General features: G+C 38.9%; 1 protein-coding gene across 1 annotated transcript; it reads left to right on the top strand.

The window, feature by feature from the left end:
• Nucleotides 1-631: 631 nt before the first annotated feature.
• Nucleotides 632-10,729, top strand: loxl1 (lysyl oxidase-like 1). The gene is made up of 7 exons (XM_079465315.1): nt 632-2,045; nt 4,856-4,964; nt 5,287-5,424; nt 7,789-7,945; nt 8,043-8,138; nt 8,771-8,886; nt 8,962-10,729. Exons 1-7 carry the CDS (start codon nt 1,010-1,012, stop codon nt 8,966-8,968), a joined length of 1,659 nt encoding a protein of 552 aa, XP_079321441.1. The 5' UTR covers nt 632-1,009; the 3' UTR covers nt 8,969-10,729.
• Nucleotides 10,730-12,503: the final 1,774 nt, after the last annotated feature.

The following is a 12,503-nucleotide window of genomic DNA, read 5'->3' as shown; positions in this document are numbered from 1 at the left end:
TACTAGTACAAATGTTAAAAATGGATACATTTTATATTGTTTTATATTGTAACAATTTCATAATATTACATACAGTATGTTTGTGTAATTAGTTTTCACACAATACAAATACAAATGTACACTAAATCAGTACTCCCTCTGCAGCTGGCAGTGTTATGTGTTTTTGCAATGTTAATTCACTCATTTAACTCGATTTTATGTCTCTGTTTACAGGAAAGTAGTTTCCCATTAAATGGAACTCTTTTTTCCATATTCTGGCCTTTTGGGTGCATATTTTTTTATATCCTGCCTTATTAATGCTATGCTGCTGTATTCTTACTAAATGACGATGGGACCAAATAACACCTGGGTGAAGGTGAACGTAGGCCATGCACCAGATATCCCTGCTTGTTCAGAATGATCAAAGGAAGTCAACACAGGCATGATAGATATTCTGTAAAGTACCTTCACAGATGGGGATGTTGACTCTGGAAGCCTATGTAAAGATCTGGCATTGCTGTAGTTTCGGAAACAGCTCTAGCACTAGGGCCATGCGGGATCTCACTTGATGAAAAAAAGCATGTTAGAGGGAGGGAGAAATAGAGGAGGTGGGGGTGAGATGAGAACATTTTTTCTTTTTTCACGGACCATTGTAAGCAGTTAGAGAGGCAAGCAGAGAAGAGAGCAACAGGCAGTCGTGTCCTGAGAGAGCTTGAGAGCAATGCTCAGTCCACTGACAACCGCTCAACATCCGGACAGTAAGGAAGAGAAAGATATTTCATTCAGCTGTCTAACCTGGGGCCTCAGAAAGAGTCTGCCTTCTTCACAGCCATGTCTGTACCATATACCAAACCAGGGACAAAGTTTCTCTACTGCATGTAGTATGATTTGGACGCGGACATTGTAGTTCATCTACCCAACAATCTTTAACCCGCTGGATCAAAGCATACAACTTACAGTTCATCACTGTCCAGTCTGTTAAACTTGTGGAAAGCACTGTTGCTGCAATCCCTATTTAGGATTTGTCAAGATGCTACCGGTAGCTTTCTTGACGTGGTGGGTATTGATTGGAACCGCTGGAGGTCAGTCCCAATCTCAACAACAGTCTCAGACAGAGGACTCCAGCCCTTGGAGACAGAGGATTCAATGGGAGAATAATGGACGTATGTACAGTCTTCTGAACAGCGGGGCTGAATACGTCCCAGCTCGGGCTCAGGAGCGAGAAAGGAACCACAGGGTGCTTTTGGCTGATACTCCCAACCGCAGATCACAGGGTGGAAATGTACGTAGGCAAGCACCTTCTAGAGGAAGCTCAGAGACTGTGAGAGGACAAGCCAGGCATCCCTTCGGTTTTGGGCAGGTGCCAGACAATTGGCGTCAAGGTGCTGTAGGGACAGGTGAAACAAGTCGCTTCCAGTCGTCTACAGGCACTCGTTTTAGACCGTCCTCTGGATCAACCTCCTCCTCCTCATCATCATCATCCTTCAATATCCCAGCTTATCCACAGTATCCATTCCCTCAACAGCCTTCTTATGGTGCTCCCTATGATCCTGTTTTGGACAGGTCACATGAACCTCCCTTCCATGGAACAGGGTATTCCACAGGCACCGGTGGTGGTCTTACTGGAGGAGGTAATGGAGGGGGTGGGTACTCCACTGGCAGTTTTGGAGGAGGTAGCTACAACGGAGGGGGTCCCGTGTCTCCCGATGAGAGATATCGCTACTACCCCCCCTACGGTCAACCATACCCTGCCGTTCCTGCCCAACCTGCACAGCAACCATTCTCAGATGGACTGGACCACAGATATACACACAGTCTGTTCAATGAAGACTCTAGAGACTCTGGCAACATTGCAGTACCTGTCCCTAATGGTGCATCAAGCAGCACTGGAGCATCAGTATTCCAGCCTGCGGTGCAAAGCCCGCAGCACGAGCAATTCCCACCATTCGGTAGGCCCCAACCACAGCCTTCATTCATGCAACCTCCTCAACGGAACCCTCTTGCCTCCAACAATGCAGAGAACACTAACACCAATGTTGGAAGTGTTTATCGTCCTCAGCAAAGAGGTATGATGCCTTTCCACATGACTCACAAATATATGTATATTTAAGAACATTAGTTTTTTGCCATGACACAGACCAGAAAACCAGAAAGGTCACTTCTCTTATTGTTTTTAGCCATTTCTCATGCCCTATGTGTCATGTGGTACTATTGCATGGTCTGCTACAGCTAGGTTGAATTACCTAATTTCACTTTTACTGCACCAGACTTACCAAACTTTAGCTCGCCATTTATGTAATGTTACGCTAAGTAAAGTTAATGAAATAGGAACTACAGACGGTACTTAAGTTCTCACACGACTGGAGATTTAGCAAAGAATGCCCGTGTGAAGCTTGTTCCAAAGTCTCCTTTGAAGGAAAGGAAGCAAGAAAAAACTGAGCCATCTAAGAAATTTAGTTTTTCTGCCATCTCTTTGACAAATGTGAACCCAAAGGACTCGCAGCACAAAAGCTATGTGCTAAAGCAGCTGGTAATAAGTCTTATTATTTTAAGCAGGTTTTTTTCTGTTTTTTATTACTGGCAGCCTGCATGAATAACTCTCTTCTGACATCAAAAGTCAACTCATCATAATTTCTTTCCATCCCTCTTCCCATTGTGTTTCAATTTACAATCAAAGTTCAAGTTCATATTTTCAGACTTGGTGTTATTGAAACCAGGTGTTGTGAAATGTGAATGTGGTAGTATGTGTGTAGCTCTTATGTATACTCATTCTGCACAAAGAGTGTTCATTGTTTAGAGATTTGGTCTGGTTTTGGTGATGACTTAACTGCTGGGGCTAAGGGGTGAATGATCCCAGACTTTGCCACATAAGGTGGGGTGAAGGGCTAAAGTGACTTGGTTGTTGTGAAGTGGTCCATGTGAGTAGGGAACATAAGGGGTGTAAGGGTGTTATTCCAATGCAACTTGAGTGGGGAGATGGAAAGTTTCCAACACACATGGGGTCCAGTGGCTCAGGAAACAGAAAAGATTTTGCTAGCTCCTAAATAAAAGTGTGAGTGTGCATGAGTAAAAATGTGTGTGTGGATGAGTATGCGAGTGTGAAGAGAGTGGGTGTGTGTAGAGCCTTAGGGACATTGGCGGTCACTGCCAAGTGTGCAGCTTCATTTTGTAACATGAAATGTTCTTTGTCTCACGGCTAACCATCTCAGTTTATCAAATGCAGACATAAGGAAAAAGCTCAATTCACTGGAAGATACAGATGTGGAAAGAATGTACATAAGCATTAAGAGAAATGATGCAATCACTGAAATTTAACAAGTGAAATCGGAGCTCTGGCCTGTAGAAACATTCTTTTCAGATTTCAGTCTAGCATATTAGCATTTTTCTAAACTAAACTAATTCAAACTAAGATACAGTACACACAGTTTAACATACAGTGGTATTTTATCATATAAATTATTATATAATCTGTTTAAAGGTTTAATACTTGTTAAAGGAACAGTTTACCCCAAAATGAAAATTCTATAATCATTAACTCACCCTCAAGTTGTTCCAAACCTGTATAAATATGTTTGTTCTGATAAACACAAAGACATTACAGAAACCAAAGGAATTTCAGTGATGGCTTTCCAATTTCGAATATATTTCACATAAGCCCTCTTTGAGCACTTGCAAAGCCATTCTAGTTGGGTTCATTTGGAGACTCGTTGTAGTGCAGGCAGCCAAAGAACAGAGAAAAGTGTAGATTGCATGAAGATTTTGCCGCTGGAGAACCACAGCTATTCACACTCTCTTACCAATGTTTACAAGAGCTGACCAAGGAAGCTTCCCGAGGCCACAAAATATACCTCAGACAGAACTGGCCTAAGTACTCAATAAACACCAACATCTCAGTGGAGTGAAGAAGTGGTACTCTAATGCCTGAAATGAGAATGGCCACCGCTGTCATGTTTATAGAGTGAAAGCTTCTCCAAACATGCCTTTAGCATAACTCAGATTAGATCTGCTCTCTAGGTTGTTATTTTGGAAGCCTCTCTTCTCTTCAAAAGTCACTGCATGCAAATCAGGAAACCAGATAAACAGATTTCTAAAGTGAAGCCTCTTCCCTTTGAAGAAACGTCAATGTTCACATCCACAGAAATACATGTGATGCCAGGGTTGCTGTAAGTTGTGAACATTAGCCGTCAAAGTTTCTATATTTCTTTTTTATTTATTTATCTGTTTTTAACAGAGTTGGCCACTTGGATCCAGTAGGGAAATGAGATCATTTTTATTTCTATGTCACCCCTCCCTCATTCTTTGTACACTCTCTCTCTTGCAGCGACGTGCAATACTTTGTTCATTTTGCGTGACCTTGAAACCAGATGAGAAGCAACATTTGATCTATTATACTATGAGGCTTTAGCATTACCTCATCAAAAACAATCTTCATCTCTTGTGTATCTTTACAGTATCTTGGATCCATGTTCAAATATTTTACTTTTACATTCAAAAGTAAGTCAAATCAGAACAGCTCTGAGATAATAAAAATCACATTTGTCCCCAAGACAGCATGTTTTGAGTTCTGACCTGCTGAAAGAAAAACAGTAAACCATTATGGTGGTTTTTTTCGCCTGAGTTCTGAGCAATTGTGTGTTCAGAGAGTTTGGGGTTTGCAAATGGTGGGGATGTGCCATGTAACAGCATTCTGTGAGGGCTTTTATTATATTGAAAATCAGACTAGATAAGTTGACCAACTCAGCTTGGCTGAGCTGGGAGACAATCTTTAGCCAGTTTAGGTCGGGCTTAAAGACTTTATCTGGTTTCTGAGTGGTAATTCTGTTGCATGCTTCGGCATCTGGTTTTGGAATGTGACTCACATGACTTCTGTTTGCAGGTTTGCCTGACCTGGTTCCTGACCCGAACTATGTCCAAGCCTCAACATACATTCAAAGAGCCCACATGTACTCATTGCGTTGTGCTTCAGAGGAGAAATGTTTGGCCAGGTGAGAACTATCAACTATAGGGCCTGTATTATCCAATTGATTAAATGGCTAGTGGAAGATGGGCAGGCTATAGTTTACACAATGTAAATCTAACACTCACTTGTGTAAAACACTTTCAGAGTTGTTTATACCAAAAATGTCCATATCAGTTAAAACAGCCAATGAGAAAGAAGTAATCTGGGAGAAAATTAATTCTTCATATAAAAATATGGGTGGCGTCTTGTCGCATAAATTCCAGTCTGCTGTTATGAGCTCATTTTATATACAAAGTGTTTCATCACTCAATGCTCCAGTACCTTATTAATGTTTTCCCTATTCTCAGCTCCGCCTATAATGCTGAGACTACAGACTATGATGTCAGGGTTCTGCTGCGATTCCCCCAGAGAGTGAAGAACCAAGGAACGGCTGATTTCATGCCTAACCGACCTCGTCACACCTGGGAGTGGCACAGCTGTCACCAGTAAGTTGAACTTCTTGAACCACATGACTACACCTATACTATCACTCTCTATAATGTACACGTGGTGACCTAACAATACACAAATACAATACAATGTCACCGTATCCTTTACAGAAGAATTGAAAGGATCTAAATGTAAATAGGAAATTAGGAATTTGTGTGTTTCTCAAAACATAAAATATTACATAAATTAAAACATTTGAGTATAAAGTAGGTATATTTAAAAAGGGGACAATGTTCATTCATATGGCTTTTACTGTACATATTGAAAATATAGCTTATATCTTTTGCATTTGATTTTAAATACAGACATTTACATCTATGTGTACTATACATCCCACAACATTTAGAAGAACACATTGATTTACAATGTCTTAGATTCACTTGCTTTCCTCAGAAGTCAGCCACAAGTTACAGAAACCCTTCAATGCTGACCCTAAAATAGCACTTAGCCTAAGGTACAGAGAACCTTAAAAAAGGTTCCCAACAGTCTCATAATTTGACATTTGGCTCTCAAGAACAAATAAATTGTAACAAACTAGTTTAAGTACAAATGCTCATTCAAACATGCATACATACTATTCATGTTAATTACTTCTGCAATTATAATAAAATAATCAAAATCATCCTGGTGGATTTGAGATATTGCACAGCATAAACCGAAAAGTAAGCTAAGGATTTACTAGCATTAAAACATTAAGAGTGTTTATTTACATGAAACGCCGTTCCAGAAATTATTTCCTGTTTTGAGTTGGTAAAATATCCTAAATCCAAGGTGTCTCGAACGCAACATACCAGAAAACAACCACATCTGACCGCATAAAATCCTTATAAAACTATGCTGTCATGCTCACAGACGATTGCTATGACAACTATCTCACCTTGAAAATGAATGACGCTGCAATCTTTGCGATCCCGCGTTTAACAAGCGGCTTGATGACGCGCTGAGTAGCTAAAGCTGAAAGCTGACTTGTTTTCCGACTCGTGGCTTATATCAAATTTCACCTTCAGGAATAAATGAAATGTAGGGCGGGGCTTTATTTTGCCCTTCTCTTTTTGAATGGTTTTTATGTATGTTGGGCCAGAAGAAAAAAAGTGGGGCCAGGAGGGGAGGGCTAAAAATGCTTGGCCATTGGACACTCAGTATAGTCCTACCTCTTTTTTGTTGCTGACGTCATGTGCTGAAGAGTCGTTTTTGAGAGTGGAAGAGGAGCTTAACGTTTTTGATAAAGAACTTGTGCAACTGAATAAAAAAAGATAATGGTGTGCACAGATGAATCATTTATAACAATCACTGCAACGCTGTAAAACACATTTCCTGTTTGATTTCATGGTGACTTTTAACAGTTACTTATTTGCCAGGAAATGGAAATTTCTTTCTATTATCTTTTAAAAATAAGCGGATATAAAACACTCGGTCATTGCTGTCATTGGTTTGACGTGTTTGATATTTTATATAGATTAAAAATGTTCTGTCAGTTTCAACATTAATGGCTCATATTAAAACGTATATTCAACGTTTTTGAAACTTTTTTAATGTGAGCAGTTATAAAACACATAAGTTTACAATATTTCACAAGAACCCAGCTCACATCATTTCCCAATCTCATTTTGTCCTCCTCCACATCATGTCCTGTCCATCATGTCCTATTTCCATTAAATCAATCAAAAAAATGTCTAAAAGACCCAAAATATAAGGTGACTGCAGGATGACAGCAAGTCCTCTGAGCAAGTAGTAACTTTTATGATTGTCTTCCCAACATAGTTTCTATTTTCTAACTTAAATCTCTTTGGGAAATAAATAAGTTTCAGTTACACTAGTAGGAAAAGAATACTTGCCTGAAGTGATTAACTGGCCCAATTTCTCTGTGGTTAGCATTCGTGTGTGTGTTCTCTGTCATTCAAAGTGTAGTTTGCTCAGGCTGTTGGGATTTGGCTACAGGCCTCTAAAATGTCTGTCATCCCCTCATCAAATAGGATTTTAATATGGCTGGCAGTTACAGGCATAACATATGGGAAATATACTATCCCTGTGGAAAATATGAACTTTTTCTCTGTCAGTGGAAAGTACCTGTGTTTTCCCTGCCGCAGTCCTTCAGGTATTACCACAGCTTTCCAAGAAAGTGCTTTTGCCAGACCAAAGACAAGGTAAGGAAAGCGGTGTAGACTGGAGTTCTGTCGGTCCAATGAAGAAGCTTTAAACTCACCAACTGAAATATTCATTCTGTTAGAAAGAGTTTGTTTGAAATAAGAAAGAAAGATTTATGCTGAACTTCGGCTTGGGTCACTGACCATAGATTTAAGATTGATGTTCATCATCTCTCTCGCTCTCTCTCTCTCTGTCTCTGTCTCTCTCTTTCTCAGACATTACCACAGTATGGATGAGTTCAGTCACTACGACCTGTTAGAGCTGAGCACCGGGCGCAAGGTGGCAGAGGGACACAAGGCAAGCTTTTGTCTGGAGGACACCACCTGTGACTTTGGCCACCTAAAACGATACGCTTGTACTTCACACACCCAGGTGGAGTACCACACACATATTGCCTTTCTGTTTTCCCGTACCTGTTTGGAAAATTATTTTAGTTCATTTATTAGTTTCACATTTTCAATTTTTCCAGGGTCTCAGCCCGGGCTGCTATGACACATACAATGCAGATATTGACTGCCAATGGATTGACATCACAGATGTTCAGCCAGGAAACTACATTCTGAAGGTAACGCTCTGCACAAAGATGACACCTATTTACAACCCGTTCATTATTTCATGTTGATCTCAGATATAATCATTTGTGAAGACATTTTCCATAATCCTACAAAGAGATGTCTTCACAGAGGGCATCTTGTATCTAAGGCGTGTGAATAAATCATGACAAGTCTTGCAAAAGGTTTGGCACAAGGAGCTTTTTGGTGATCGGTACACCATAGTGCAGCTGCATCAGACACGCCATCCAGCTCTTACGTATTGTATTGTTGGTGCCTGGGCAATGTGTTTGGTATGCTTCTGTTTTGTTAGGTGCACCCTGTACTTATTAATAAAACAGATACAGACATGCCCTACATCAAGCAGATGCTATCTTCTCTCTTTTTGAGGGAACCTTTGAACCTTTGAAGAAAGACAAACAAAATCAATTGATAGTTAAAATAAGTTGCCTTTTCCGGCAAAATTTGCTAAATTTGGCAAAATTTTAGTGTCGGTGATGTTGATGTACTGTACAGTAAAACACATACCGTATAATCGTTACCAAATAAAAGAATATAGTTTATGTTACTCTACATGTACTTGGACTCAATGAGAGATATTCCAATGACGTCTGAATTCTCTTTCTTCTCCTGTTGTAAAATCCAGCTCCAGGTTAATCCAAAATACTTGGTGCTTGAATCCGACTTCACCAACAATGTAGTCCGGTGCAATGTCCACTACACGGGACGCTTCGTCAAAACAACAAACTGCAAAATCTCCCAGTAAGTACTTATTTTTTATCATTAATCTCATCCAATGTTGTCTCATTGCATTACTGTATTGTTCTGTTATTGTAGGTCATGATCTGCCAGGTCTGGAGGCACAACGTGGATGAATCTCCAGTGAAGCGCTGTTGCATTGCAATGTGAATGTTCTTATGACTGTTTATTGTACTTGTCTTGGTTCTTTTTTATGTGCTGTTCCGGGCATGTGAGTCCATTGTGAACCCGGGTTCAGCTTGTGCCGAGATGAACGAACACCCCACAGAAACACTGAACCAACTTCCAAAGCATATGGCAAACCAATGTCTATTTTCCTTCCAGCCTGTCCATTAATAAATACACAGATATACATTGCCCTCAATAACTCTGAAATCTTAACCATTTTTAAAGTGATAACATCTGGAAATTAATGTAAAACTCTACCCAAATGGCCAGGGATGGCACGATCGAACTACAAGTCTGTAATTCAGATTTGGAAAAATACGTCAGGTACTGTTTTTAAGGAGTAAAAAAACTGGAATGCTTTCTCTTCTTTCCCTGAGCTTCTCTCCTTTGTACAGTTCTGTACCGCTTTAGCAAAGGTACAAAACTGAACAAAGCTGACTGAGAGAAAGACCAACTTGTCAATCATCATCCAACTTTACCAAATAGGTAAAAGTGGTTTCAGCAAAATATGGGATCCTTGAAAATGGATTAGGGAGTGAGGCACTTTGAATAAAAGCCTTGGATTCAAATACTGGCAGAACAGCTGCGTTTATATAGATCCATTTGATTGCAGATGAATATGGTCTTCAATTTAACCTGCTTCAATTAACAGTTGGTTGGAATGTTGCATTGTATCAGGCCAATAATAACGCAATAATGCAAGCTAGTAAACATTCAAGTGGATGCTGAAGCGTCAGTATAGCAAAAATGTGGTTTCCATTGATTTAGATGGGCTTGGAATGAGCTAAAGAGGCGATTCGCTTGTAAACCTTGAGCTATACATCTACTGTGTAAATGTTGACGTCCATTATGTCTGTTGAACATCCAACACTGGTTAGATGCCACAAGTCAGAGTTTGTTTTCTATGATACGGTTAACCCAGTGATGCATGCCATTAGCTAAACAAGAGATGCATTAAGATAATCTGATTGTATTCATATACTGCGTTTTTATATACTGTGTAGGGGGAAATGCTGTACTTGCTGTGTTGCATTCCAGGAATTCGTATATTTGTATCTGAAATCTAGATGTATGTCTCGATTTGTTAACAAGAATACAGATAAGATGATACTACTGTTGAAAAGCTAACATTACATAACTTGATGTTACTGACGATCTTAATACCATCCGTATCTACCTCGGAATAAGAGACATATGATTTCAGTTTAGCATGCAGTGAGAAAGATTCCCCTCATATGCTACACTTGAAGAGCATCTCGCTTCCATCTCCATACATTCTGCATCATATGCTAATAAGTAGTTACTCTATAATCATCAGCTATACATTTGGTGAAGTGTATACAAACCTTAGCTGTAAGTTTTCTATTATGGTCTTTGGAGATATTCACTGCGAATGGAATGTGTGTTACGTCTTCGCATGACGTTCAACGAACAAAGCTAAATGAATTCCTTACTGTAGTGAGCAGTTCTGTTATTGAATCCACCTGGTTTCTGGAAACAAAGACAGAGTGATTTCCATTATCGAGATACAGATCAAATGCAGAACAGAATTTCAGATGAATATTCTTTTATTTCCTGTATAAATGATTATTGTAACATTGTTTATAATGTAGACAGTAAATCTGTGTCAGTTCATACGGAACCTTTAAATAAAGACTAAAGTGTATCAAATCTTCTGAAGTCTGAATCTGTATGTCCATATTGTCATTGCACAAATGTTTATTTGAACAATTGACAGTACGTGATTTTCATAATTTCCTTGTACTTTGTATGGTGTATCTCTTTTTCTCCTGTAATGAGAGCAGGAAATCAAGCTGGTTTGTGGAAAACCCAAAGATCCATGTTATACCCACTTTGACAGTGTTCCAAAGACATATTTTTGTGATTCAATGAAAGCAACGAGTTCTGGCTAGTGTTGCAAATTGGCTTATATGTGTTTAGTGATCTAGAAATGGTCTCAAATGTTTCTTTGTCATTTGATATAATATTGTTTCTTACCCAGGATTTAAATTACAGTAGATTTTGATGACCAGATTTTAATGAGGTCTCTGACTTTTTGACACTACTGAAACAAGCATATAGCAAGTCAACATACTCTCAATCAAACATTTAAGGGAAGTTTGCCATCTGTACAAAACGTGTACTTTGCTGTATACCAGTAGTTTGGATAAACCAAAAGATAAACACTTTGTCTTGTGAGGGGTTAAGAACTACGTATGCCAGCAATTGGAACTTATCTAAAGACAGAAAACAAGAGAACACTATACTGCGTCTCCTCGCTTTACAATATTCACAGCGATGCCATAGAAGAACCATTTTTGGTTCCATAAAGAACCATTCAGTCAAAGGTTCTTTAAAGAAGAATCACTTTCTTACCTTTATAATGTGAAGAACCCTCTTTTCGCCACAAAGAACCTCTTGTGAAACGGATAAAAAAGCACCTTTATTTTTAAAAGTGTGAAGTAAAACAAATGCAGACGCATTGCATTGGTATAGCGATCTTTCTGGGGAAACTTGGAGTTTCTCAGGATGGTGAACATGATTTTATTTCAATTACAAATTAATAACAGATTGACGTTTTGCATCAGTTGGCCTGCATAATAGAATAACCAATACAAACTTTAATGAAAGTTAATGAAAAACATTGATGGCAAAGTTCAAAAAAGCAACAGACCAGAACACAATAATATTTTGTGTTTTACATCATTAGCATTCTAATGCTGGCTCAACAACTCAATAGTTTTGGCATGTATATAGTGTTCATTGTACATTTTAATTGGCCTATTTGTGTAATAAAAGTAAGGTTTTAGAATTTTGGCCAAATAAGAGGGCAAGATCAAGTCACAGACCTATTTGTAAATTCCAGCAACATGACATCAGATTTAAAACAGACAGAGGAGCCATATTCAGCAGAGCTTCAAGTCATCTGTGCGGTATTAAATAAACACGTGAAAAGTCTTAGCACGTGGTTTCACAGTAGGATAAAACGAGAAAAGAGAGAGAAACCAGCTCTCATGTGGTGACATGTAAAACTAGCTCTTCAAAGTTATTTAACATCACAGTAAATCGACCTGAAAATATTGGGTAGTTATTTTAAAAGGTCAGATCAAGTAGAAATGCCTCCTTAGGATGACAACAGCACTTATTCACATATTAATCACATTCAAACTGATGTTTTCAAAAGAAATAGTGCATTTCATGCAAGAGCATGAAACTTTTCACTTTCTCTAAACTAAAAAGAAGGCAATGTTAAAAATCTTCCATTACGAGTTACTGAAGTGATGAGTATGCTATGATTCATTCATTTTCATGACTGAATGATTTATTTAGAAATCGAGTTACTTGTTTGATCTGTTCTTCATTATTTCGCGGAGCGTGACTTAAAATGTTTTGATTTATAGCTAAAGTTAAGGGAAAACACATCAGCAGGCACTGGACCTGAGATGTTTGTG

Source organism: Barbatula barbatula (assembly GCF_947034865.1).
Source record: "Barbatula barbatula genome assembly, chromosome: 10".
Lineage (NCBI taxonomy): Eukaryota > Metazoa > Chordata > Actinopteri > Cypriniformes > Nemacheilidae > Barbatula > Barbatula barbatula.
This window is presented reverse-complemented; position numbering and strand designations above follow the sequence as displayed.